This window comes from Cucurbita pepo, chromosome 3, assembly GCF_057944985.1.
Source record: "Cucurbita pepo subsp. pepo isolate OVF chromosome 3, ASM5794498v1, whole genome shotgun sequence".
In the NCBI taxonomy this organism is placed as follows: domain Eukaryota; kingdom Viridiplantae; phylum Streptophyta; class Magnoliopsida; order Cucurbitales; family Cucurbitaceae; genus Cucurbita; species Cucurbita pepo.
Genome location: NC_141800.1, coordinates 15,168,411 through 15,193,363, shown reverse-complemented (window position 1 = coordinate 15,193,363; position 24,953 = coordinate 15,168,411). Strand labels below are relative to the sequence as shown.

Here is a 24,953-nt window from a genome sequence, read left to right as displayed (position 1 = left end):
GTTACCACATTATTTATTTTACTTTTTCTATTTTTTTAACCATTGCATTAAAATTAATACAACCCCTTTTATTATTTATTTATTAACTTATTATTAATTAATATAATTGATTTTAATTATTATTATTATTTGGAGGGTGTATACAAGCCTAGATAATGGCTGCCTGCAAAATTCCAATTTCTTTTTTCTTTTTTCCTTTTTCCTTTTTATTTTTTGTGTTAAAATTAAAAAGAATTATATTCAACAAAAAAATAATGCATTTGCGGTATATATATAAATAAAGAGATTTGATCCAACGTGTTGGATTATGCCACGTATTGTCCCACCGTGGAATCGCCGCCGCTCATCAATACAACCCCTCTTTTTCCGCTTTTCCCTTTGGAAAAGTCTTGTTCAAATCTCTTAACTAATCGCCTCGTGATGCCTTTTATTTTCACCCACTTTTTTACTCACTACACACACCCATTAATTAAATAAATAATATATAATTACCGAAATTAAAAGAATTTTTAATTTATGAAAAAAAAAAAAAAAAAGGAAAGAAATTAGGAGAGGAAATGATTGGGAATTTAAATTATTTAATTGAAGTAGTTGCTGGAGACTGGCTCCAAATGGCCCAACTAAGCAAGCTATTGGGGAAGAGATAGATTAAAATTAAAATGATAATTAATTTAAATAAGATAAGGGAATTAATTTTTTTTTTTTTTTTTTAAATGAAGAACGCCAGCTTGCAGAAATTAAAAATTAATTTGGAGAATTAATCAAATGGGAAACTGCTTGGAATTGGGGGCTTAGATGTGATTATAAATATATTACAGTTTCATGCAATTCTAACACAATCACGACGGAAACCACCGGGTTTCTCTCTCTCTTTCTCTCTCTCATCTTCACTTTTCTGAGAAATTTGGGCGGAGAGAGGGCTGTTTCTTTTAGCCGCCGATGAAGACCCACCGTGGCGACCCCTCTTGGGGTCGTCTCTGGCCACAATTTGCCATGGCATTGGCTGTCCTTCTTCTTTCTGGCAATGTAGGATTGGTTGCCGGAAATGCTTACGTCTACGCTTCTCCCCCACCGCCTCCTTATGAGTACAAGTCGCCGCCGCCGCCTACGACTTATTCTCCCCCTCCTCCTGTCTATGACTCTCCTCCTCCTCCTTACTCGCCTACTCCCGAGTATAAGTCTCCTCCACCACCGTCTCCGGTGTATGAGTACAAGTCTCCTCCACCACCTTCTCCATCTCCACCACCTCCGTACTATTACAAGTCTCCACCTCCACCATCTCCTTCTCCTCCACCACCGTACTACTATAAGTCTCCTCCACCACCATCGCCATCACCTCCTCCACCGTACTACTACAAATCTCCCCCACCACCATCTCCGTCCCCTCCTCCCCCGTACTACTACAAATCTCCCCCACCACCATCTCCGTCCCCTCCTCCCCCGTACTACTACAAATCCCCACCACCACCATCGCCTTCACCACCTCCACCATACTACTATAAATCACCGCCACCACCATCACCATCGCCTCCTCCACCATATTACTACAAATCCCCACCACCACCATCACCATCACCTCCTCCCCCGTACTACTACAAGTCTCCTCCACCACCATCTCCATCCCCTCCACCACCGTACTACTACAAGTCCCCTCCACCACCATCACCATCTCCTCCTCCACCATACTACTACAAGTCCCCACCACCACCATCACCTTCTCCTCCTCCTCCATACTACTACAAATCTCCCCCACCACCATCACCGTCTCCTCCTCCCCCATACTACTATAAGTCACCTCCTCCACCTGTGTACTCTCCTCCACCACCGTACTACTACAAGTCACCTCCTCCACCTGTGTACTCTCCTCCCCCACCATACTACTACAAGTCACCACCTCCTCCGGTGTACTCTCCTCCCCCACCATACTACTACAAATCACCTCCTCCACCTGTGTACTCTCCTCCCCCACCGTACTACTACAAGTCACCTCCTCCTCCAGTCTACTCTCCTCCACCACCGTACTACTACAAATCCCCACCACCACCAACTTACTCACCACCACCCGTCTATTACTACAAATCTCCACCTCCACCAGTCTACTACTCTCCTCCACCAAAGCCCTACACTCCTCCATACTACCCACCCCACCACCACCACCGCCACCTAATTTTCAAGGTGGTCGGAAAAGTCTACTGCATCCGATGCTACGACTGGGCATACCCCGAAAAATCACACAACAAGAAGCACCTTAAAGGTAATTTTTCAAATTAAAATTTCCCTCTTTAAAATTCTGATTATTTTCTTTAAACCCAATCTTTAATTTCTATTTTCCATCTTTTGTCTTTAATGTCAGCCTCATGACTACGACTGTGATTCTTAATTCTTAATTTGGTTACCTAAAATACAAGTCAGAATGTCATAGTCAAATTGCAATACCCAAAAAAAAAAAAAAAACATTTTTCATATGATGTTTTTCCAAACATTAATTGGATAATGCATTATTTTTTAAATTATTTAAACGACACATTTACTAATTTGCCCTTCCACCATCATAGAATAAAGTAGTACCACCGTTGTCCATGTGGGTGCTATCATTGCCTCAATTATTATACATCAAGAACCCAAAATAGTAATTTTTAATAATATTTTTAAATTTTGGGTATCCAAACAAATTAACTCAATAGGTCAGGAGTTTCTAGACTAGAATAATTGTGCCCTGCAGTAAAAAGCTAAAACGATGTCGTTTTCTAATTTATAACTTTTTTTTTTTTTTTTTTTTTTTTTTCTAGGAGCTATTGTTGAAGTGAGCTGCAAGGCAGGAAACAAAGAGGTTGTGGCCTATGGAAAGACCAAGAGCAATGGCAAATATAGCATTAAAGTCAAGGGCTTTCACTATGCTAAATACCGTGGCAAGGCTTGCACGGCTAAGCTCTACGCACCGCCCAAGGGCTCATCGTGCAACATCCCGACCAACCTTCACTGGGGCAAGGTCGGAGCTAAGTTGAGAGTCAAGTCCAAGACTAAGAACGAGGTTGTGTTGTACGCTAAGCCTTTTGCTTATGCTCCAAAGAAGCCTTACAAGGAGTGTTCTAAGCCTAAGCCTTACCACCCACCTTACGTCTACAAGTCTCCACCTCCTCCTACCCCTGTTTACTACTATAAGTCTCCACCTCCTCCGTCTCCAACTTACTACTACAAGTCCCCACCTCCTCCGTCCCCGACTTACTACTACAAGTCCCCACCTCCTCCATCACCTACCTACTACTACAAATCTCCTCCTCCACCTTCACCGGTGTACTATTACAAGTCACCACCACCTCCAGTATACTCTCCTCCTCCACCGTACTACTACAAGTCACCTCCTCCACCGGTGTACTCTCCTCCCCCACCATACTACTACAAGTCACCTCCACCTCCGGTGTACTCACCTCCCCCACCATACTACTACAAGTCTCCCCCACCACCGGTGTACTCTCCTCCACCACCATACTACTACAAGTCACCTCCACCACCGGTGTACTCACCTCCCCCGCCATACTACTACAAGTCTCCTCCACCTCCAGTCTACTCTCCTCCCCCACCGTACTACTACAAGTCACCTCCACCTCCAGTATACTCTCCTCCCCCACCGTACTACTACAAGTCACCTCCTCCTCCAGTCTATTCTCCTCCCCCGCCGTACTACTACAAGTCACCTCCACCACCAGTGTACTCTCCTCCACCACCGTACTACTACAAGTCACCTCCTCCACCGGTGTACTCTCCTCCCCCACCATACTACTACAAGTCACCTCCTCCTCCGGTGTACTCTCCTCCTCCACCATACTACTACAAGTCTCCTCCACCTCCAGTCTACTCTCCTCCCCCACCGTACTACTACAAGTCACCTCCACCTCCAGTATACTCTCCTCCCCCACCGTACTACTACAAGTCACCTCCTCCTCCAGTCTATTCTCCTCCCCCGCCGTACTACTACAAGTCACCTCCACCACCAGTGTACTCTCCTCCATCACCGTACTACTACAAGTCACCTCCTCCACCGGTGTACTCTCCTCCCCCACCATACTACTACAAGTCACCTCCTCCTCCGGTGTACTCTCCTCCTCCACCATACTACTACAAGTCTCCTCCACCTCCAGTCTACTCTCCTCCCCCACCGTACTACTACAAGTCACCTCCACCTCCAGTATACTCTCCTCCCCCACCGTACTACTACAAGTCACCTCCACCTCCAGTCTACTCTCCTCCCCCACCATACTACTACAAGTCACCTCCTCCTCCGGTGTACTCTCCTCCTCCACCATACTACTACAAGTCTCCTCCACCTCCAGTCTACTCTCCTCCCCCACCGTACTACTACAAGTCACCTCCACCTCCAGTATACTCTCCTCCCCCACCGTATTACTACAAGTCACCTCCACCTCCAGTATACTCTCCTCCCCCGCCATACTACTACAAATCTCCTCCACCTCCAGTCTACTCTCCTCCTCCACCATACTACTACAAGTCTCCACCACCACCTTCTCCATCTCCCCCACCACCATACTACTACAAGTCTCCTCCCCCACCATCACCGTCACCTCCTCCACCATACTACTACAAGTCTCCACCACCACCATCCCCATCACCTCCTCCACCATACTACTACAAGTCACCACCACCACCATCCCCATCGCCTCCTCCTCCATACTACTACAAGTCCCCACCACCACCATCCCCATCCCCTCCTCCACCATACTACTACAAGTCCCCACCACCACCGTCTCCATCACCTCCTCCACCATACTACTACCAATCTCCTCCCCCTCCTTCACCTTCTCCTCCTCCCCCATACTACTACAAATCTCCCCCACCACCCGAGAAAGCCCTTCCCCCGGTTTACATTTACGCATCTCCGCCCCCACCTACCCACTATTAAGTTCTAAAAAAGTTCGACACCAATCTTGTAAGTAAATCAAGCTTCCCTACTCATTAATTTTCATTCCCCCCATCAAATTTCTAATGAGTTCTTCACATATCCGCAGGTTTTATTTTCAAAAGTGGAATAAATGAAGGCTTCATTAGTGAAACAGTTAGTGGTGGTGAATTCAGCCCATTGAATAATAAGGGTCCTTTTGCAAAAACAGAGCATTATCCAAACATTTTGGACCAGATTGCATCTTCTTCTCTTGTTGCCATCTTCCATATCATCTTATTACTGTGTACTTCTGGGAAAGTGGCCTCAAGGGTTGAGCTTGCATCAATGGCAGGGCTTGGATGTTGCAGAAGATGATTATTGTTTTGTGATTTGAGTAGTGAAGCCTTTTGTTATTTGTTTTAATTCATATCTATTTGTGAATAGATCAAGTATGCATTGGCTAAGATTTGTGATTTTGTTCACTTTGGTAATAACTTCTCGCTTCTTTTAAGTCTCTAATTCTTATTCACGAATCTTCTTAAATCGTGCTAGATAACGATTTCAACGATCATACAGTACTGGCATTTATTTCAACCCAATACAAAACTTCAAATAATTTTCTCGTTCACACGAACTAATATGTCAGATGAGTTTCTACCGTTGAATGTATAAGAGAGAAATTTAAAATTGATCGAACATGTTGAATAATTTTTTTTATTTTATTTTTATTTATTTATTGAGTGAAGTGGAGACATAGGTGGGAGACATGTTTATGGTTGGAAGCATATGAGTTGTCTTAAAAATGTTTGGTTGGTTTGTTGCTTGGAATTGGAGTGGGATGTGAAGCAAGTAAGGTGTGTGTGAGAGATTGAGTGGAATGTGGATCAATTTCCTTCTACTCTTTTTCGACACTCGCTCCCTTTAGTGTCTAGAGATGTGCAACAGGCGGAACCCAGTTTTTTCCGTCTTCATCTCTGCCACCTATTTCATTTCCATCTCACTTTCCATTTATTTTTGTGAGGGATAGGGAGTAATTTTTTTTTTTTTTATTATTTTTAAATAAAAAAATAGATATTTTAAAGTTTTTATTTTTCAATATAATTTTTATTAATTTTTTAATAAATCAATAAGCAAATATATATAATGTTGTGTAGTTTTTAAAAGTTTAAATTTTAATATTTTAACTATTAAAATAAATTTATAACATAAATTTTAAATTAAATATTATGATCAGAGTATCAAAATTAAATAATTTATTTTTTTTATTTAAATTCTTTAATATGTATGTGTTGAAAATATATTTATATTAAACGAGGCAGAGACGGGACAGGAATATAATTATATCCTCAATCCCATTTATGAGACTTCGACTTCTCCAGCGGATAAAATAGATGTTTTTAGTCGTACTTAATAATTGATATTTTGAAGCTTTAATGTATTTTCCCCTTTTTCTATTATTCTTTTCATGTCTAATCTTAATGAATGAGCATAGAGATGGAGTGTATTCAAAGTCATCTCTAGTAATAATTTCATGTTTTTTTTTTTTTTTTTTTTTTGGAAAATAAACAAAGGGTTTCTTTTCTAGCAAACTTGTTTGATAAGATAATTTTTTTTAAAATATTTTGAAAAAAATGTTAGATTTATGTTTTATACCACATGGTAGGAGTGTTTCTCAAGTTTAGTTCCGTTTGTGGATATATGAGTTGATTTGATAACCTCTAACTTCTTACGAGAAGAAATATGTTTAAATCGATTAAATTTATGAATATTTACTTTCTTCAAAGTAACAGTGTCGGAGGTATGACCCGTCTAGTTAAGGCCAGGAGCACATCGTTGGCAGAAGAGACAAAACAACCAGTGCTCACCATAGACAGATCGATCGACCCAACTCAAGGTTCAACTACGAACTTTTTAATTGCAGCAATTTAAAAATACTCTATTGCGGGTGCTGGCACCAAACTTACCCTCCAATTGATTCTCGTTAAGGGATTTAGATTGTACTCATTCTAATTACCAGACTCGAAGAGCTCGATATTGTTATTTATTGTCACTACCTTTGCGTGTCAGGATTGGGTAATTTGCGCATCTGTTGCCTTTCTTGGATGTAATGCCCATTTCTCAGTCTCCCTCTCCATAATTGAACCCTAATTCTCCATGACCCGTCACTATCATAGTAGGCCACTATTCTACCATCGAAAGTTGAAAGGTCAGAAATTGCCACCGACATAATGGTCGTTGAATCCACTGAGTTATCATGAATCATTAGAGCAATGGACATAGCCCGCATCAAACTTTTATCTAATAAATGTATCAATTCCAGAAGTCAACTTTATTGCACGTATTAGCTAAAAAAATTCATTGAATAACCATAATCATACTCATTAAATACCATCTCGATATAATTGAGTTGAAGGTTCAAAAAACAATTCTACCTTTATTTTAGTCACCAACTTTCAACGACTAAAATTAAATGATATTAAGACTTAAAACTTACCATACCGTAAATGATTCGACCTAAACATGTGAATCGAAGAAAAATGAGCAAAATTTTATATAAATATAAGCAAGGAAGAGATAAGAAGCAAAGAAGAAAAAGTGAAATAAAAATTTTCCATTGAAAAAGAATGAAATGCATTAAATAATAAAAGCACAAAAATGTACTAAGACATTTAACATTGGACAAATTCATTTTGATAAGAACACATGTTTGATGGGGTAGGTAACACTAACAGCTGGATCAACTCGTGTATCGTAATACTTCAATTATTCGCTTTGAAAAATCAATCTTCGCTATTTATTGATTAAGTAGTTCAATCAAAGATAACTTCATCAATCTAAATATAACTCATCTAAATTTCGAATATATATATATCTATATCTATATATTTTGTAGAATTTAAACAAGACGGTATTTGTAACTGTCTCTTTAGGTTTTGTTGTTTTTTAGTGTATAGTATCTGTGATTATATTTAGATTGGTTTAATGATATTAGAGTTTTAAGATTATACCGTTAGTCTTTAATTATTTTTAATCTTAATTTTCCCCCTTTTTTATTTAGGGGTATACACGGGTTGGGTTGAGTTTGAGAAATCTTTTGGACCAACCAAAATTTTCTTGTTGGTTGGGTTGGTTGGGTTGGTGGCTCCAACAACTCGAATATAGTTCTCAACTCAACCCTCTATTTTTTCTCTATTTTTTTTATTGACTTTAGTAATTATTTAAAAGCCCTACTTATCCCTAATATAGGTTAGGTAAATAACTAAAATACTATAAATATCAAATATCAAACATTTACAAGTCACCAAGTCACCAGCCCATTACTAACATCTAACATATCAGCATCAAATATTCTTAATTTTTATAATAATCTTAATAGGGTAGTGTTGTATTGGGTAATTTTTTGGTTGGTTGAGTTGACCCAATCAAAATAATGTCAACCCGAACGGACCTGAATTCTCGATTTTCCAAAAATTCAATTAAATCTAAAAAAATAACTCATCCAATCTTTATGGTTTGGATGGGGTATTCTACAATAATGGAAAGAGTTTGAATTATGAATTGAATTATAATGATTTTTTGGTTGTTCAGTAAATCTTACAATAATATATTTCAAAATACCTAAATATGATAATTACTCAACTACCCTTGGTTCACATGTGTTTGATGAAATTTTTTGAATAACCATATCAATTATTATTAATCAATTCAATCTTTTTGAAAAATAAAATAGCTATTAAAAGGATTTGAGAAATCAAAATTATCAAATTTAATTTTGAATATTAAAAAAAAAAAAAAAACTTAACTTGTACTCTTCTTTTTTTTTTATTTATTTTTTCTGTCTTTTTCTTCTCAATATTTATTCTTACAATTATTTAAATAATTAAAAAAAAAAAAAAGTTAATATTCCTTTTGACAAATTCAGCCAAAATAATAATAGGGCATTTTGGACATTTCCTACCTAAGTAACTTTGATGACTTTTTTTCCATGCCCAATTTCTTTTGTAGCAGGTGAGCCCTTTTTTCTCATTGTCAATAAAAAAACATTATATATTTTATTTATACTTTTTCATTTTAAATTTAATTTTTTTAAAGTAACAAATAAAAAAAAAAAAAAAAAAAATCATACATGAAATTTAACTCTAACTCACAAGTTATTAATCAGCTGGAAATCGAAGATCGAACCATTAACGATAACTAGATTAACATGTGAGATAACTAGAACCATATGGTTTTTGTGCATATTGGGTCTAACTCACAAGTTATTAATCAGCTGTAAATCGAAGATCGAACCATTAACGATAACTAGATTAACATGTGAGATAACTAGAACCATATGGTTTTTGTGCATATTGGGCCTATGAAGCTTGCTGGGCCTTCATCAAAGACTTCTATGTTTGGACTTTTACGAGTGTTCAAACCTGTAAAACTCGATCAACCCAATTCAACTCGTACCGTTTAGGTTAAGTATAGTTTAAATAAATGATTTTTTTTTTTTAATTTAAGAGTTAGTTGACTTATTAGTTCCCTTTAACAAATCAAACTCATCGAATTTATTGTTAATTTTAAAATATACATTTTTTTAGGATATAATTATATATATCATTTTTTTTAATTTCATACTTTTTTTTATTCAACCATTCTTAAAATATATTTTATCTATCTATAAGATAATTTATAAAATGTATATAGAAATTAAGTTAGCAAATTTTAATTAAATGTTTGACTTTGATGTGTTTAGAACTAAATATGATCGTTATTTTTTGTTTAACCTTTATTTCGACAAGAAATAAATATACTAAACTCATTTTTCTTGCTTTTATACGTAGTTAGATCTTTACTATCCTTGTCATTCACCAAAATCATGTCTACATCCGTCAGCACTAAAAATGGTCCTAAAATACATTAACAAGGACGTGACTAATTGTCAATTCTTCCTACCCGAGTTATATGTTATAAAATCTATGGATGCAGCTTATTCGCTTTTAGCCTATAGCATTTCTTTCTTTCAAATTGTTTTCAACTCATTTTCTCACTCACGTTTTATAAAACATTTTATGACAAACATTGAGCCTCGATCATACGTTAAATTGTTCGCAAAATTCGATTTTCACATGATTGATTTATTCACAAAGTTAGAACAAGTGTTGTACAATCGTACATCAAAAACGAAAAAAATGTTATTTCTCCTTATATTATCTTTAAGAAGGATCCTCCACTAAAGAAAAGGAAATATGACTACTTATCACTGACCCGACCATATTAATGCAGCTTGAATGACAAACAGATATCGATCATAAATAAAATTACGAACACTTTATCGAACACAATCAAATTTAAAGATGTGAAGGAGATGATTTTGGAGAAAGAAAAATGAGATGATTATGAACGTAACATGCAAAATTAAGAAATTTAATACATGATTACAATGAAATAAGTATGCTTAAATTTTGGAACCCATTTGGGTTTTGCTTATTACCTGCCTGCGCGCAGCTGGGCTACCTGCGCTATCGTTCTCGTAATCTCTCCCATTTCCGCCGAGTTCTCAAATTTCAAGAGAGGAAGAGAGAGAAGCCCCTCTCCTTCTTCCTCTTCGATTACCGGCGACATCATTCAATTCTTCCCGGCATCAAACAAACTCCAGAATCATGTTCTTCGTCTAATCGTGATCGTCAGATCGGGCTACTGCTTTCAACCCCGCTAATCGGAGTTCATTCAATCAGGTGCGCTCTTGTTTGATTCTCAATGGCTACCATTTTCTTTCGTTTGTTCTTCGGTTTATATACCCTTGTTATGCCTGATTTTTGTGCTCCCATTTCTGGGTAGCTGCTAGAACACTTGATTCTGCTACCTCTTTCGTGTTCTTAGTCTCCTAAGATTCCTTCCAAATTTGATTCAATAGGCTATATTTGTTCGAAATTTGGGTTGAAATCATGGAATTTGTACGTTCCACGCAACAATGCCGAAAAATATCGATCACCCCCTTATGTTTTCCTTTGATATTGTAGAGTTTTGCAATAGGATTTTCTCAAGAGGAGAATTTTATTTTGATCGGTTTTGAGTTTTTCATTGATCCTGTTGCTGTATAAATCCTTTACATTGCTGATTATGACATTATTTGTTAATATCAGGGCATTGGCAAATGCAGGATGGAGTAACTTAGGTCCATAACATGTTAAAAATTGGATTTAACGGAACAATATCCTAATTTTTTCGAATCGTGAGGAACTGTTTGTCGTTTAAGAAGGTGGAGAGTCTTATCTAGTTAGACGGGCTGTAGACATCTAAATCGTGCCATATGAACTTCTAAAGAAAATGTTATTCAAGTTGTCACGAGATAAACTCAAGTTACAATTCTTGCCACATTAAGGAAGAATGAAGCTTCACTTATTCTGAGATGATTACAAATTTTGGGCGGATGATAATATGGGGTTATAGTGTTATATTAATGTATTTTAAGACGTTTTATTTACTTTAATGTTACATTTACATAGTGGCTAACTATGGTCATAAAGTCTCTTGAAATGCCCATGGAAGGTGAATGGTTTGATTTCGAGGCGGGATAAAGTCATGTATGTTGTCTTTGGAAAGTAGACTTAGAAAATGTAGTAAAAAGAGGATTTGTGTAACGACCCAGGCCTACTGTAGCAGACATTGTCCTCTTTAGGCTTTCTCTTCGGGCTTCCCCTCAAGGCTTTAAAACGCGTCTGCTAGGGGAAGGTTTCCACACCCTTTATAAGGGTGTTTCGTTCTCCTCCCCAACCAATGTGGGACTCTCACAATTGTGCTTTCTTTTAGCGAAGGGCTAAGTTTCTTTACAATTCTATGTAGTTTTGGTTGTACGCTTAGAATCATTCAAGCTTAACTTGATCAGTCTTGCTTGTGGAGTAATTTGAATCTAAAACAAGTGTTCTTGCCTTGAGATATTTGATCAACAAGGTAATCTGAATCTTACTTTCGCTCGGGGTGATTCCTTATTGTTTTGAGGTTCCTGGATATATCTAGATCTAAAGATCTTATTCTGCAATAAGGTTGTTAGATCAAATTCCCAAGAGTTGCCATCATTTAGAATGAAATCAACTTGATTCGGGAGTTTTAGCATTTGTGAACTTGGAGTTTGGCGTTTCTTAGATTCAACTGGCTAGAGCTACCATATAAGATGAGTTTTCTTCGAAAAAAGAAAAACAAACTTAACTACGTAGCCACTTCCACCCGATACGTAGACCAACGATCATCGTGTTCTTATTGCTATATATCTTCTGAAGTTTGAACTTTTACATTTTGTATATTTAATATTGAGATCCTTTTGTATGTGTGTAATATCCTAGGGGTGCATCTGGTTGTTGCTGTAATTTGCTAGGATGAAGAAGGTCTTTGATCAAACTGTTAGAGACATGTAAGCTATATTCTTAGTTGTCTCGTCACATCAAAATTCATTTTTATCCATTGATCTCGTAAACATAACGTTATGCGTTACGTTTTCGTAATAGGGTACCTCTTATTTTATTGCAGAAAGCGAGAGGTCAATAAGACCGTGCTCAAAATTCCTAAAATAGAGCAGAAGGTATGAAAAAAAGAAAAGTGTTTAAGTTCATTTGAAACTCATGGCCACAATGATAGCCCTTAGGTCTCTTTTCCAGGTTTTGGATGCCACTAGCAATGAGCCTTGGGGGCCTCATGGATCCCTTCTTGCAGATATAGCAGAGGCAACTAGAAATCAGTAAGCATAGGCTTGCTTTTGTGGATGGTTTTAGATTGAATATTCTACACCAGGGGAGAACTTATTCCAAATGTTCATGCAGTCATGAATATCAATTGATCATGGGAATAATCTGGAAGCGGATTAATGATACGGGCAAGAATTGGAGGCATGTCTACAAGGTTAGTAGTTTTTCCCTTTTTCTTATTGTAACATCGAGCTAAGGTCCGAAATATGGATTCAAGAAGGCGTAGGCCTCAAACAATTTGGAGATGAAAAAATTACTCCGTAGTTTGCTATAGAACAAAACAATTAGAATTTGGCTCGTTGAACTGGAATGTGTATTATCCATGTAGGGGTCTTTCAACGGAGAAGATCTTAGTTGTTTTTCCCGTTTTCTTTCAACCTTTCCATTTTCGTTTTTTCGTTTTTTCGTTTTATTCCTACCCGAACTTGTATCTTTCTCAGGGGTTGACTGTTTTGGAGTACTTGGTGGGTCATGGGTCAGAGCGAGTCATAGACGACATCAGAGAACATGCATATCAGATATCGGTACATTATTCGTACTCGATTCACTAGGACTGCTATTTCTATTCTAGCTCTATGATTTTCTTGAAAAAATCGACCATCTTTTGGATGACAGACCTTATCGGAATTTCAATACATCGATTCGAGTGCGAGGGATCAGGGTAACAATGTTAGAAAGAAATCTCTAAATCTTGTTGCCCTTGTAAATGATAAAGAAAGGATCGTTGAGGTCAGACAGAAAGCTGCTGCCAATAGGTACAAGTGAGTCTGCTCTCCATGTTTGGTTATTTTTGTCAATTCTTTCAGCTTTTACGGTATTTATGAATATCACGATATCACACAGGTTTCGCACCCCGTCATCTATGAGCCGTATGTATAGATCAAGAACAGGAGGATATGACGAGCGCTATGAAGGACAATATGGAAGCTACGATGGAGACAAAAATGTTGATTCTTTTGGGAGGGAAAGGGACTATGGTTTCAGAGATGATCGTTCTGGCAGAAATGAGGATTCATATAGTCGTGGTTATGAAGGACGCTATAACAGAGCTGGTTATAAGGACGATGATTATCGTGGAAGAAGTCGAAGCATTGATGATCATCAGTATGGTTCAAGGAGCAGGAGCTTTGACAGAGATGGAGAACGTACATATGATGACGATAGTCACGTTTCTTCTCGGTAGGCACCTAGATAGTAAATGTTGATGCTAGATAACTATTACATTAGTGAATTCCATTATAGTTTTTCCATTTCCTTGCTTCTCCTGTTGCTTGCAGCAACAATCGTGCCAGAGCACACGAGCCATCTCCGGTTGGAAGGTTAGTTTTCGATCATTTAATTTTGTTGTTTATTTTATATTTCTCTGATGAGGAAGCAGTTTAGTGTTATTGTTTGGGGTATCTCTTTTATCCTAAAAGGAGCAATATGTTGCATTACAAAACTTGAATTTTTCATAGGAAGCTTGAACGTAAATTTTCGGAACAGAATCTTAGTTTCCCGCCTAGTTATGAAGAAGCTATGAATGAATCTGGAAGTTCTGTGCATAGTCAAAGGTGCCAATTTTGTACGGAAGATTTGATGTCACTTTTTCTTATCATCTTCTTCACCATTCATTCAATTGATATATTGTATCTGTAAACAGAGATGTAGAAGCTCCATCAACTACAGCTCCAAGAGCTTTTCCTCCACCGACATCCAGTACTCCGAGCCAGCCAACTAGTCATGGAACCTCTACATCCCCGCCTACCCAGGGATTTGATCGTCCTGATGAATTTGACCCCCGGGGTTCCGTTCGAGGTATGGGAAGCACTAGGTTTTCTATGTTGCACCTACTTTGTACTGATATATTGAGAAAGAACAAACCCTAAGCAATACAAACTCTCCCAGACAATTCGAGAGGGAATGACGGTCGGGTCAAGTGTGTGACAAAAGACAGAATTTATGTTCCTTTTTATCAGTGCTGAAAGTCCATGTGTAAGCTTCTTAGCTGTCTGGGTAGGGAATGATGGTCGGGTCCTACCTCCCATTCTATCTGTTCCGTTTTTTTTTAATCGATTCTAATGAAACGTTCGGTACTTCCTGTAGTAGGATAGTTCCTTCGACATTTCCGTGTCGTTAGCAGTAAAATACCAAAAGGAGATACTTGTTTATCTTGGGGATTTTTGGAATGAAAATTATGCTAGTCTTTGGTTTGTATGTTTTTCTCATGGTAGGACTGTATGGTTTTGGTTCCTCTAGTAATGTGTGCTTTGTGTAAGTGGGCATAAGAAGACTTGCACTTATTATCTCATCTCCTCTCTCTTTTTTTTTTTTTTTTTTCCTATTTCAGCTGCTCCGACGGCCTCGAGCAGTTCAGAGACGAATTTATTCGACTCCTTGGCCTTAGTGCCTGTTGAGCCAGTAACATCAACTACAGACTCCAAGAGTTGTGTTCGGAAAAGCTCTGCAGAGGGTTCCTATACTCAAAATCAGGCAATTTTCTCGCTTTCATATACTCATGACTTGATGCTTTCTGATCGATCTTATTCCCAGCATTGCCGAGAGCATGTTGTACCGTGGTTTTGCTACTTCGTAAAATTGGATTCCTTCTTATGCCATGCAGACTTTTAAAGACCCATTTGGTGATTCGTCTTTTAAAGCCGTTCCTTCCTCTGGTGTCCAAGATCAAGCAGATTTTCATCATGGGCAATCGGTTTCTGCAGCATCTTACTCTACACCGGACATCCCTGTTCAACCTCAACAGAACTCGCACCATCCTCGTGAAGAGTCGCTGCTACATCAAGATATTGGTGTACTGGCTGATCTCCTTCCTCCTCCTGAAACTTCACCAGCTGTTGTTTCACAACCCACATTTACAATATCAAACCAACCAGCACAACCAAATTTTTCAGCTGTCTCTGGCTTGCCTGCACAGCCAAATTCTAACTTGGGGAACTATCAGCAATATGGAAGTATTGCTCCTATGAATTTTCAAAATCAAACAGAACCAGGGAGAGAGTTTGGCAATGGGATGTTCATAACACAGGGAGGAACACCAGCTCATGTCAATTCATATATGGCTCCTCCTCATGCTGGACCTAATATACAGCCCAACAATTTTGGATCCTCTCAGGACGGTTCTGCAGTTCCCACGAGTTCTCACGTCGCACTTCAAGCTTCCAGTTCTGTAGCTCCAGTGGCTTCTTCATTTCCTGTTGTAAAATCTAACCCACAGGTTATGGGTAGTTATAATCCTCAAGCAGGAAACTATACTGCCATGGCTTACCAGCAAATTCCTCCAGTCGGATCACTTTCGACGGCATCTCAAGCTTCGAAGAATAAGTTTGAGACCAAGTCCACAGTATGGTCTGACACATTAAGCAGAGGACTTGTCAATTTAAACATATCTGGACGTGAGTTTTCCCTCTTGATTTCATTACATCACTTGCACACACCGATGAGCTTAACTTGATTGTGTTGATTTTTTCTTTTGGACGTCCTGGGCTGTTTCATACGTTTAGAAAAACATAATAGATCTTGATTCCTCATTTTTTGAAGAACTAGTTCTCCTTGTGCAGCTAAAGCAAACCCATTGGTGGACATTGGTGTTGATTTTGAATCCCTCGGTAGGAGGGAAAAGAGGATGGAGAAGCCTAGTATAGCTCCAATGGTATCTACCATTAACATGGGTAAAGCTATGGGATCTGGTTCTGGGATAGGCCGAGCCGGTGAAGGTGTACTAAGGCCTCCTCCAAATGCGATGTCGGGTACAGGTATGGGCATGGGAATGAGAGGCTATGGAGGTATGAATCAACCCATGGGTGGCATGGGGATGAATATGGGTATGGGGCAACAAGGAATTCAAATGCAGCAACCTCGAGCGAACATGCCCGGTGTATACAACCCAATGATGGGCGCTGGAGGTTATGCCCCACAACAGCCACGGTACGGCGGTTACCAATGACATCAGACATCTTGTTAGAGTTGTGGAAGAGCCTCTGCTTGTTTATCAGGTTATAAGAGATTAGGTAGGACACAGCAATAAATATTCAAACGTCTGCATCCAACCCAAGATTTTATCATCTGAAGCTGTACTTTTCCCCAGAATGAAGGCCCTCTGTCTTCATTGTTTTCTACCAAATCTCCTGTTACTCATTCTTTGTGGGTTCAGTCCTGGTTTGAATTTTGTGTATCAACGAGTTCAAATCTCCTCCTTGTCAATTTCCTTCCACTTTCTTGTGATTGTAAATTTGATTGAACATAAATTAACTAATAAAATACGATGGTGTAAGTTCGCCTCATTCTTATTTCATATCTTGTAGGATACTGATGAAAGGATATTATATGTTTTGTAAATGTTTTATTTTTTCTTTTTTTTTTGTTAAATCACGTTTTTAATCTCTTAATTTTTAGAAATAGGTTCTAAATTGTAGTTTGCGTCACTCTTTTTTTCTTTTTATAAGTTATAAAATAAAAAGAATAGAGCTTCTAACTTAATAGTCTAAAATATAATGTTTTAATGAATTGAGTTATACTCTTGTATGTATGATTTTTCAGGTTAGGGTGGATATTTAATCTCAAAATCATAGCTCAATGACTCCGTCCAAACATTGTTCCAAGTATTTCAAACTTTAGATATGAACATGGAATTTTCGCTCTAAGAGGATGGAATTTTCGCCCTAAAAGGATGGAATTTTCGCCCTAAAAGGATGGAATTTTCGCTCTAAAAGGATGTCGTCATTTCTATCATCTTGCCTTAAGTGTGGATTTGTGGTGCATCCTAGAAGACAAACAGAGTTATAGCACGAAAATGGTTCGTGATCTTGCAATAGAATTGTCCAAGTATATCATATTTCAATAAGAACAAGTTCAAGCTTTCTCAATGAAAACAAGTATATCATATATTTTGGTCGTAACCTATTATATGCTAGCGGCTAAAAGGGCATTTCAAAGGCTCACTACAATCATAATCATAAAAACTATGTACATGCGTGAATATGAAAGAGATTCATACGCTTTGCGCTTACTAGTCGCTTATTAACAAACAAAGACAGCTAAAGAAAATACAAATTAGAGCAAATATAAGGAGTGAAATACCTTCATCCCTAGATTTTCATGGCAGTTGCAAAAAACTGAATGAAATTACTCCAAGAAGACCTGAATCCTGTCACCCGTTGTATCAGTAAAATCCAGCAGCACTTTTCCTCCTACTTCCTCAGCAGCATCATCTATCAGTTTTTTGATGTTTATGCCTCCTAACGCTGTACTCCAAACATCGCATTTTTTTTTTTATTACAACCCAAGAACGTGTTAATGTTAATAATCTAAGCTACTTTAACCGTTAAAAAAAAATTATTAAAGTACCTGGAACTATGTTGGTTAGGGTATCCAGGGATCCAGCCTGAAAAAGGGGGAAAACCAGAACTTCTTAAAAGAAAATCTGGCATAACAATACAACTTTCAAGAGAACTGAAATTGAATAATGCAACCAGATTTGAAGATTGAGGAAATGTAAGCATCGTTTCCGACATTAAAATACCAAAATGGTCTTATTCTTTATATTTGACATTAAAATAAAATTGTATAATGAAAGGGTTTGGAAAACAAAATGAAAGGCTGAGGTAGAGTTACAACTTCTAAGACATTAAGATAATTCAAACCTAACTACATTTCTTAAGAACATATAATTCTGCAAATTCTTAATGAAAGAAACAAAAGTGGGGTTTAAAACTTTTAAAAACCTTTATATCATTATACAAACTCAACTATTAAAATTCTATCTGCCAAGTAGGGTTACCATACCAATCAGCAGCTTGAAATAACAACAATGACAGATGCAAGGGTTATGGAACACAAAGATCACAATTGGCTGCATCACTAACCTTGGGCAGAAAGTGTGTGAGGCATCGAACCATTTGATTAAAATACTACGTGAACTCATTTTGATTCCAAAAACAATCAAAAGGACAAAAATGTGATATTCGTGAACACTTACAGGAATCCTAGCATCAAGTCTCTCAAGTCCATCTGTTCCAGTTATTTTGACTCTCAATCTCCGGGGTGAGATGTCAGAAGGGGGATGTTTTGATCCATCTGCATCAAAGTTACAGTATAAATCAGATATAGTTACTTTGACAATTTTACCTTGACGACCTTGGCCTTTCTACTCTCAATCATTTCAACCGTATGTTATCCTGCTGCTCACTGGAAAAGAACCTTATTTTTGTATCAAATAGGGTAGAACTATTAAATTGCTATGAAATTTTAGGTCAGTACAGAAATTGGATTTCGAACCAGAAAATCTTTACTTTAGTACATGACTATGTAACAAAACATAAGCAATTTTTCTTTCTCAGAACTGGATATTCATACTAACATTGGCCCTCAAATGGACTAACAAAGCCGGAAAAACAATCTATGAGCCCGCATTTACAATCTGTCAAACAAAGCTGGTAAGGCATGTTGTTGCAATCTGGCTTTTTCGTTTTCGATAAGGAAATGTAATTTTACCTTAAGAAGTTGGATGAATCTTAGATACGCAATAAGATACCTTCATGGATAGATAATTAATAAACATCAATTTGAAAAAGAGCTATGAAGAGTTAACTATTATTAATTATCTGCTCAAGGTCAAGCCTTTGAATTCATCGTCAAAACCAAGTATTATATCCTTCAATCCTTGTAAAGCACAATAGATTCAGTTAAGGGTGAAAGAACTCCATACCTCCTGGCGAAGGAAGACTAGCAGCAGCAGCATACTTCTCCTCTTCTTCATAATAACTGTTGAAACCTAATATTTCCTTCATTTCTTCAAAAGATGGCATGCGTTCAGAAGGAATTTGACCTCCTTTAATTGCAAGTAGCGCATCCTGTAAAAAAAGAACAGGTGACAATTGCATTTAACAAGCACTCAAGATTCAGATGAAATGTAATGTGAAAAACAATACTAAAATTAAAACTAAAATAAAGAGCAACGGTTTTCACCCTCCAAGCTCAAACTACTATTTTAACTGAAGGCCCCTGTCTCACGTAGGATTTGGATGATATAAAAATTAAAATACATTTCATTGCAGGAGCAGAGGATCCAATTGATCTTCTCTACAATATTATTAAGCTTTCTTTTCAGGCATCTCATGAGTTTAGTTGGGACCAACAAGAGAGAAGAAGGTATAATACCATGTTTCTCCATAAATGCCTTTCGACTCCAACCCAAATCTCACTCAAAAGGACAAGGACCATACTTACTCACAATATCCTACGCCAAAGAGAGTCAGCCTCAAGAAAGAATGTCAGTCATTTAGCCAATAGTGCCTCATTATGCAAGCTAAAGTTACCAATACCCAAAACTCTATGGTCCAATGGTCTAGACATGACTTCTCAACTTACTTTGTGAGAAAATCTCACAAATTAGACATCATGTTATTACCTACCTCAAAAATCCATTGATCATTCTTTCTCTCTCCCTTGCTCTCATGCTCTTATATTCAATGAAAGAAACTTCATCTAGGTGCTACGAACATTTCAAAACAATCCTTCCGGTCTACTTCATTGACTCCCAAATTCGTAATTGTGACAAATCTGAAATCTACAATGATGGATTGATCCAAACCTTAAAAAGATTACTGTTGTAGTCTAAGAACCATTTCTGCCTTCCATTATTGTTATCCCTCGACAGACCAAAACCTTGAGCATATTCTATGCGGTAATCTTTTTGACAATAAGTTAGACTGGGAAATTGATGCAGGAAACAAAGGAAGTTTGTTATTTCTTTATCCATTGTAAAAATGAGTAACCACCGTAAATTTTCATTCAGCCTACAAAAATAATAGCATTATTGAACAAATGAATTAAGATAATCAAATTTCCAACTATATCCAACTTGTATGACTTCATAGTGATCAATTCTCTTGTTTATAAGTGCAGACAGACATGCTACCTGCATCGCTCGCATGGATACGCCCATCAAGGAAAGAGGATAAACAACAACCTTATATCCAATTTCTGCAAGTTCAAGAGGACTGAGAATTGGTGTTTTACCTCCTCCTTCAAGCATATTGGCCTACAAAAATAGAAGAGAAGTATCTGTCAATTATTTTTATTTATTGATGCCATAATTAAAGAAATTGAAGAAACTAATTATAGATTTCTAATAATGCAATACTTATGCTTGATGGGTGGAATATTGCATTGTCTATGAGAAATTAGTGTCAGTCAATAATCTATTGCAACATTTGCCAGTGTTTTGTAAAGCATGAAGTGCTTAAGCGCAAAACACAGAAAACCATGGGTTTTTTTTTCTTGTGAAGAACCCAATATAAAAATGTAAATAAAATTTGACACGTGAAGAAAAATAATATTACAAACAATGGGATAACGAAAAGTTTAAGATGTTAGATCTTTTATTAGAGGGAAAATACATATTTTAAGAATATTTCTCGGTTTCTTCCTTAATTTAAAAATAAAATAAAATAAAAATTTAAAAAAAAAATGGGCTACAGGCACTTTCGCGAGTATCTCAAGTACCATTCACCAAAGGTACCTCGCTTCTTTGAAGCCAGATTCCCAAGGGCTTTATGGGAAGCTGATGTTGACGAAGAACAGAAATTGCAGCTTAAACGAAAATTGTATATCAAACTATTTATGTAATGAACATTTCAACATGGGAATGTTATTCAAATTACTTCACTTGCATCCTATGGTAAGGAAATTTCGGTCATACCATTTTAGGTACTTCAGGAGAGACTTTGCAGAAAGCCTTCATCTCTTCTACTGAAGCTAGTGCATCAATAAAAAGAATGTCCGCCCCAGCATCAGCAAAGGCCTTTGTCCTCCATAGTGCTTCATCAAGGGACACAGCTTGTCGAGCATCAGTACGAGCCACAATAACTATGTCGGAGCCACTTTCTTTTCGAGCATCAACAGCTGCTCTTATACATGACACCGCTTCCTCTCTAGACACTACTTTTCTACCTCGTGTATGTCCACAAGCCTTTGGTGATACCTGCCATGATAACCTTCTTGTCAATCAATGGGCTTAGATAACTAAGCAAATTCTTCAACAGAAAAATAAGATTTCTTTTTAAATAAATAATGATAATAATAATAAAAAGAATGGACAGGACAATACATCCAATGATCAGTTACTTTTTGATTAAAGGATACATTGAAAAAGAACTAACAGATGGACATAAAATTTTGAAGCTGATTTATGTGACTTTGTTCCAAGATATTTACTTCTTTTCAAATGCAAAGAATGTTACTAAAATAAAATTCTTTCACTGACATAAGGTCCGGTAGAAGAACTGAAATATTATTATAAAAAAAACTAAATAATACATGAGTATGACTTGTAATCTTTGACCCATGGAACAGGTGCACAGGTCTGAGATGAAGATCCAATACCAATTATTATCCTCTCACCATGAGCTGAAAAAAGTGGATATGACTTAAGTCGGTAAGAGATATTGGATCTTATGATGCAGAAGATACACTAAAGAAATATTCACATTTGTCAATCGGAATTTTATTTATTGGGATTAATAAGTTATGCATGTAATTATACTGATTTAGGATTTTAGAGACTTCAGTCATTTAGAAATGTTCCGTTCAAGTTATTTTACGTCCAGTTCAACCTTAGACAAACTAAGTATTTGAGGAATGACTAGACCAGTAATCTGGTTCTCCCTGATCTTCCTCAATTCTTCCCATTCTCTCTATTTCTCATTTGCCAAGCATCAAAAAGACTGAAACAAAGAGAAAAGTGAAAACTATGACTAACCGAAAAGTTTCCAAGACAAAGAAAGCAGCCCATTCAGAACCCCTTCTTTCCAGAGAATCAAAGAATCGTATAAATACATGCAGCTTTTGGAAAAAAAATAATAATAATAATAAATAAATAAAAATAAAGCAACACCAATATCACTACATTATAAAAGAACCTGATCTTCGAGAATGATCCCTGCAAAGCCTGCTCGAATATATCCTTTAACAGTTCTCTTTAAATTCATTGCATTTCCATATCCATTATCACCATCTCCAATGACTGGAATTGACACAGCTTGAGTAATTTGTAGCCCTTGATCCAGCATTTCACCATATGACATAAAACCTGTATCTGGCAGTCCCAATCTAGAAGCTGATATTGAAAATCCTATAGGAAGACCAAAGTAATGTTAGTAAATTTAGTAACTATTTTAAAGCTACATTTAGAAAATCCAAGCATCATGGAAGTAAAGTAGAGGATTGTTTAATTGTAACTTATTCAAAATATTATACAAGGAAAAATCCCTCTGCCTCTTTGATTTCTATAGTCCCTGCTTCATCCACACTTAATGATGATGTAATTGAAGAATCTTTGTTTAAGCTATTAGATTCTTGTAGAAAACAGGGGAACAATCATGAATTAAGACCAAAGGAAACGAATTATCCATAGTACATTGTAAACACCAGGTGTTTACCCGGATCAACGTTTTTAAAGGTATTTTACCATCTTCTAATTTTTAAAGGTATATGTAACAAGTAAAAGCCCAGGAAGTAAAAGTGCTAAAGAGATAAAATGATACTCTCCTGAATCCACGATGGATTTCTGGAAACCTGGAAAATGATTGGTTCCTACAAGACTTTGAATCTAGATTGACTCAATTTTGCATACTTCTTCTGGAGAACTTCCTAATTCTTTAACTAGATAGAATCAGTTCGTAAGAAGGATGCTTGTCTAGAAGTTATGATGAAACCAAAGGTATATTTTCAAGGCAATACAACTTAGAAAAGTTGATCAAACATATGTTATCGACGGAAACCAAGAGCAGTGAAAGCCACAGAGGGCACCAATATCAATCTCAAACCGACTTGTATGGAGCCAAAAAAGAAGGACAAACAACGGATGTGCTAATCGATTAAGAAAAAAATAAAAAAAAAATCGTACGATAGAAATACAAACCACTAGTAAAGCAATATGAAAATCCAGCTCTCTGGATAAGCTTAGCACTGAGAGCATCAAAGCAAGCAGGACCAAGATGAACACCAGGCGAATCCAGGATCTTCCGAAGCGCCTTCGCAGGAGTTTCCCCCATAATACCACAATTTAGTTTGTGCTGAAGAAGTAAAGCAATCTACACGGTTACAAGTGGCCGGATCATCCACAAATAAAAATTGTTCATACTATAAAATTAAGAAACCCTAGATGAAGTAAAATGGCGATTAACCGAGTAGTGCAGAGAAACGTACCGATGATTCGAGCGGGCAACACTTGATGAGTGAACTGTTGGAGAGAGTGTTAGCTGCAGAAGTGAGCCGCGATTGGAGAATGGAGATGGAGCAGTGAAGATGCTGAAGGTGAAGACGGGAAAATGCTGGGTCGCTACCAACAGGAAGAAGGATGGCTCGTCCTTGTTCTGCTTCTGCAATCGTGAAACTGTAGGAATTTGGGACCTCAAGCAATATCGGAATAGGGGTCCTTTTATCTTTAGATTGACCAGTTTTGAGTAAGCGGGTCAACGTATACCTCAGGTCAATTTTTATTTTTTTATTAAAATAATATTTTTTAAACAAATAACAACAGCTTTTATTTATATATATATATATATATAGTTGTAGTTATTTAAAATTTCCCCAAATTATTTTCTGGACCAACCCAAAATTTCGGGTCGGTTGATAAGGTTGAAGTAATTTTTTTGGAGTAACCCAAAAAGTCGAGTTTGTTGAATGGATAACCCAACATATCAAAAAATTGTTTCAACTTAACTCTATCCACAAATGCAGGGTAATTTTTTTGGAGTAACCCAAAAAGTCGAGTTTGTTGAATGGATAACCCAACATATCAAAAAATTGTTTCAACTTAACTCTATCCACAAATGCAGGGCCTTCAATAATAAAAATGATAATATGTCTGCCTTTCTCAGGATAATATGCTATCATATTGTTTAAAACTTTATGTAACCTTGGATTTCAAATGAGTTCTGGAAGTTTTTTCTAGGAGAAGAAAGTGATGGAAGAGATTGTGGGAATTTTCTTTACATGCTTCAGAGATTGTGGGGATTTTCTTTACATGCTTCTTTATCCAATATTCACGTGTTTCAAATTAATATTCATAGTTTTCGATTCGCACTCAAATTTATAAAATAAATAAAAAATAAAAAATAAAAAATAAAAAAACAAGTTTTTTAATACTTATTTTGGGTTTTCAAACATACCATTGAATAGAGATTTGATTAAAAAAAAATCAAAATATTAGTTTTATTAGTTTTAACGTAGGTGGTAGTTGAAAATATTGTTTATTTAAGTTGTCTATTTATAAGATGTTTTTTTTTTTTTTTTTTTTTTTTTTGTAAAGTTCGATAGGTGATTTGGAGGAC

At 36.9% G+C, this 24,953-nt stretch overlaps 3 protein-coding genes across 6 annotated transcripts; 2 read left to right on the top strand and 1 right to left on the bottom strand.

Annotated features, from left to right (window-relative positions):
• The first annotated feature begins 824 nt into the window (after positions 1-824).
• Positions 825-5,158, top strand: LOC111790277 (uncharacterized). Its single transcript, XM_023671140.2, has 3 exons — positions 825-2,254; positions 2,790-4,945; positions 5,025-5,158. The coding sequence occupies exons 1-2, from the start codon at positions 940-942 to the stop codon at positions 4,916-4,918; spliced, it is 3,444 nt and encodes a 1,147-aa protein (XP_023526908.2). The 5' UTR covers positions 825-939; the 3' UTR covers positions 4,919-4,945; positions 5,025-5,158.
• A 5,285-nt stretch (positions 5,159-10,443) lies between these two features.
• LOC111790199 (clathrin interactor EPSIN 3) lies at positions 10,444-16,912 on the top strand. 3 transcript variants are annotated; one of them, XM_023671045.2, is made up of 14 exons: positions 10,444-10,617; positions 12,223-12,290; positions 12,407-12,458; positions 12,535-12,614; positions 12,697-12,775; positions 13,062-13,145; positions 13,237-13,376; positions 13,465-13,800; positions 13,899-13,940; positions 14,079-14,174; positions 14,264-14,418; positions 14,951-15,093; positions 15,224-16,013; positions 16,179-16,912. In XM_023671045.2, the coding sequence occupies exons 2-14, from the start codon at positions 12,256-12,258 to the stop codon at positions 16,562-16,564; spliced, it is 2,418 nt and encodes an 805-aa protein (XP_023526813.2). In that variant the 5' UTR covers positions 10,444-10,617; positions 12,223-12,255; the 3' UTR covers positions 16,565-16,912. The 3 variants fall into 3 exon arrangements, with proteins under 3 accessions (XP_023526813.2, XP_023526812.2, XP_086978341.1); XM_023671044.2 differs by having other exon boundaries at positions 13,237-13,382; XM_087122215.1 differs by lacking the exon at positions 10,444-10,617 and having other exon boundaries at positions 12,385-12,458; positions 13,237-13,382.
• Positions 16,913-17,434: 522 nt separating this feature from the next.
• On the bottom strand, positions 17,435-24,050 carry LOC111790200 (uncharacterized). Of its 2 annotated transcripts, none has more exons than XM_023671048.2 (9): positions 23,827-24,050; positions 23,540-23,711; positions 22,539-22,750; positions 21,320-21,601; positions 20,537-20,659; positions 19,325-19,469; positions 18,596-18,693; positions 17,965-18,001; positions 17,435-17,861 (listed from the first exon to the last, which is right to left on the bottom strand). In XM_023671048.2, the coding sequence occupies exons 2-9, from the start codon at positions 23,670-23,672 to the stop codon at positions 17,743-17,745; spliced, it is 1,149 nt and encodes a 382-aa protein (XP_023526816.2). In that variant the 5' UTR covers positions 23,673-23,711; positions 23,827-24,050; the 3' UTR covers positions 17,435-17,742. The 2 variants fall into 2 exon arrangements, with proteins under 2 accessions (XP_023526816.2, XP_023526814.2); XM_023671046.2 differs by having other exon boundaries at positions 23,540-23,693; positions 23,827-24,049.
• Positions 24,051-24,953: the final 903 nt, after the last annotated feature.

What these genes read in the sequence shown, in the direction of transcription:
- LOC111790277 (XM_023671140.2), top strand. Translation starts at nt 940, where the DNA reads ATGAAGACCCACCGTGGCGACCCCTCTTGGGGTCGTCTCTGGCCACAA. An exon ending in CAACAAGAAGCACCTTAAAG is followed by an intron (nt 2,255 to 2,789) that starts GTAATTTTTCAA and finishes TTTTTTTTCTAG; the next exon opens with GAGCTATTGTTGAAGTGAGC.
- LOC111790199 (XM_023671044.2), top strand. Translation starts at nt 12,256, where the DNA reads ATGAAGAAGGTCTTTGATCAAACTGTTAGAGACAT. An exon ending in GCTGCTGCCAATAGGTACAA is followed by an intron (nt 13,383 to 13,464) that starts GTGAGTCTGCTC and finishes GATATCACACAG; the next exon opens with GTTTCGCACCCCGTCATCTA. An exon ending in GATAGTCACGTTTCTTCTCG is followed by an intron (nt 13,801 to 13,898) that starts GTAGGCACCTAG and finishes TGTTGCTTGCAG; the next exon opens with CAACAATCGTGCCAGAGCAC.
- LOC111790200 (XM_023671048.2), bottom strand. Translation starts at nt 23,672, where the DNA reads ATGGGGGAAACTCCTGCGAAGGCGCTTCGGAAGATCCTGGATTCGCCT. An exon ending in CTCCTGAAGTACCTAAAATG is followed by an intron (nt 20,660 to 21,319) that starts GTATGACCGAAA and finishes CTATTTTTGTAG; the next exon opens with GCCAATATGCTTGAAGGAGG. An exon ending in TAGTCTTCCTTCGCCAGGAG is followed by an intron (nt 18,694 to 19,324) that starts GTATGGAGTTCT and finishes ACTTTGATGCAG; the next exon opens with ATGGATCAAAACATCCCCCT.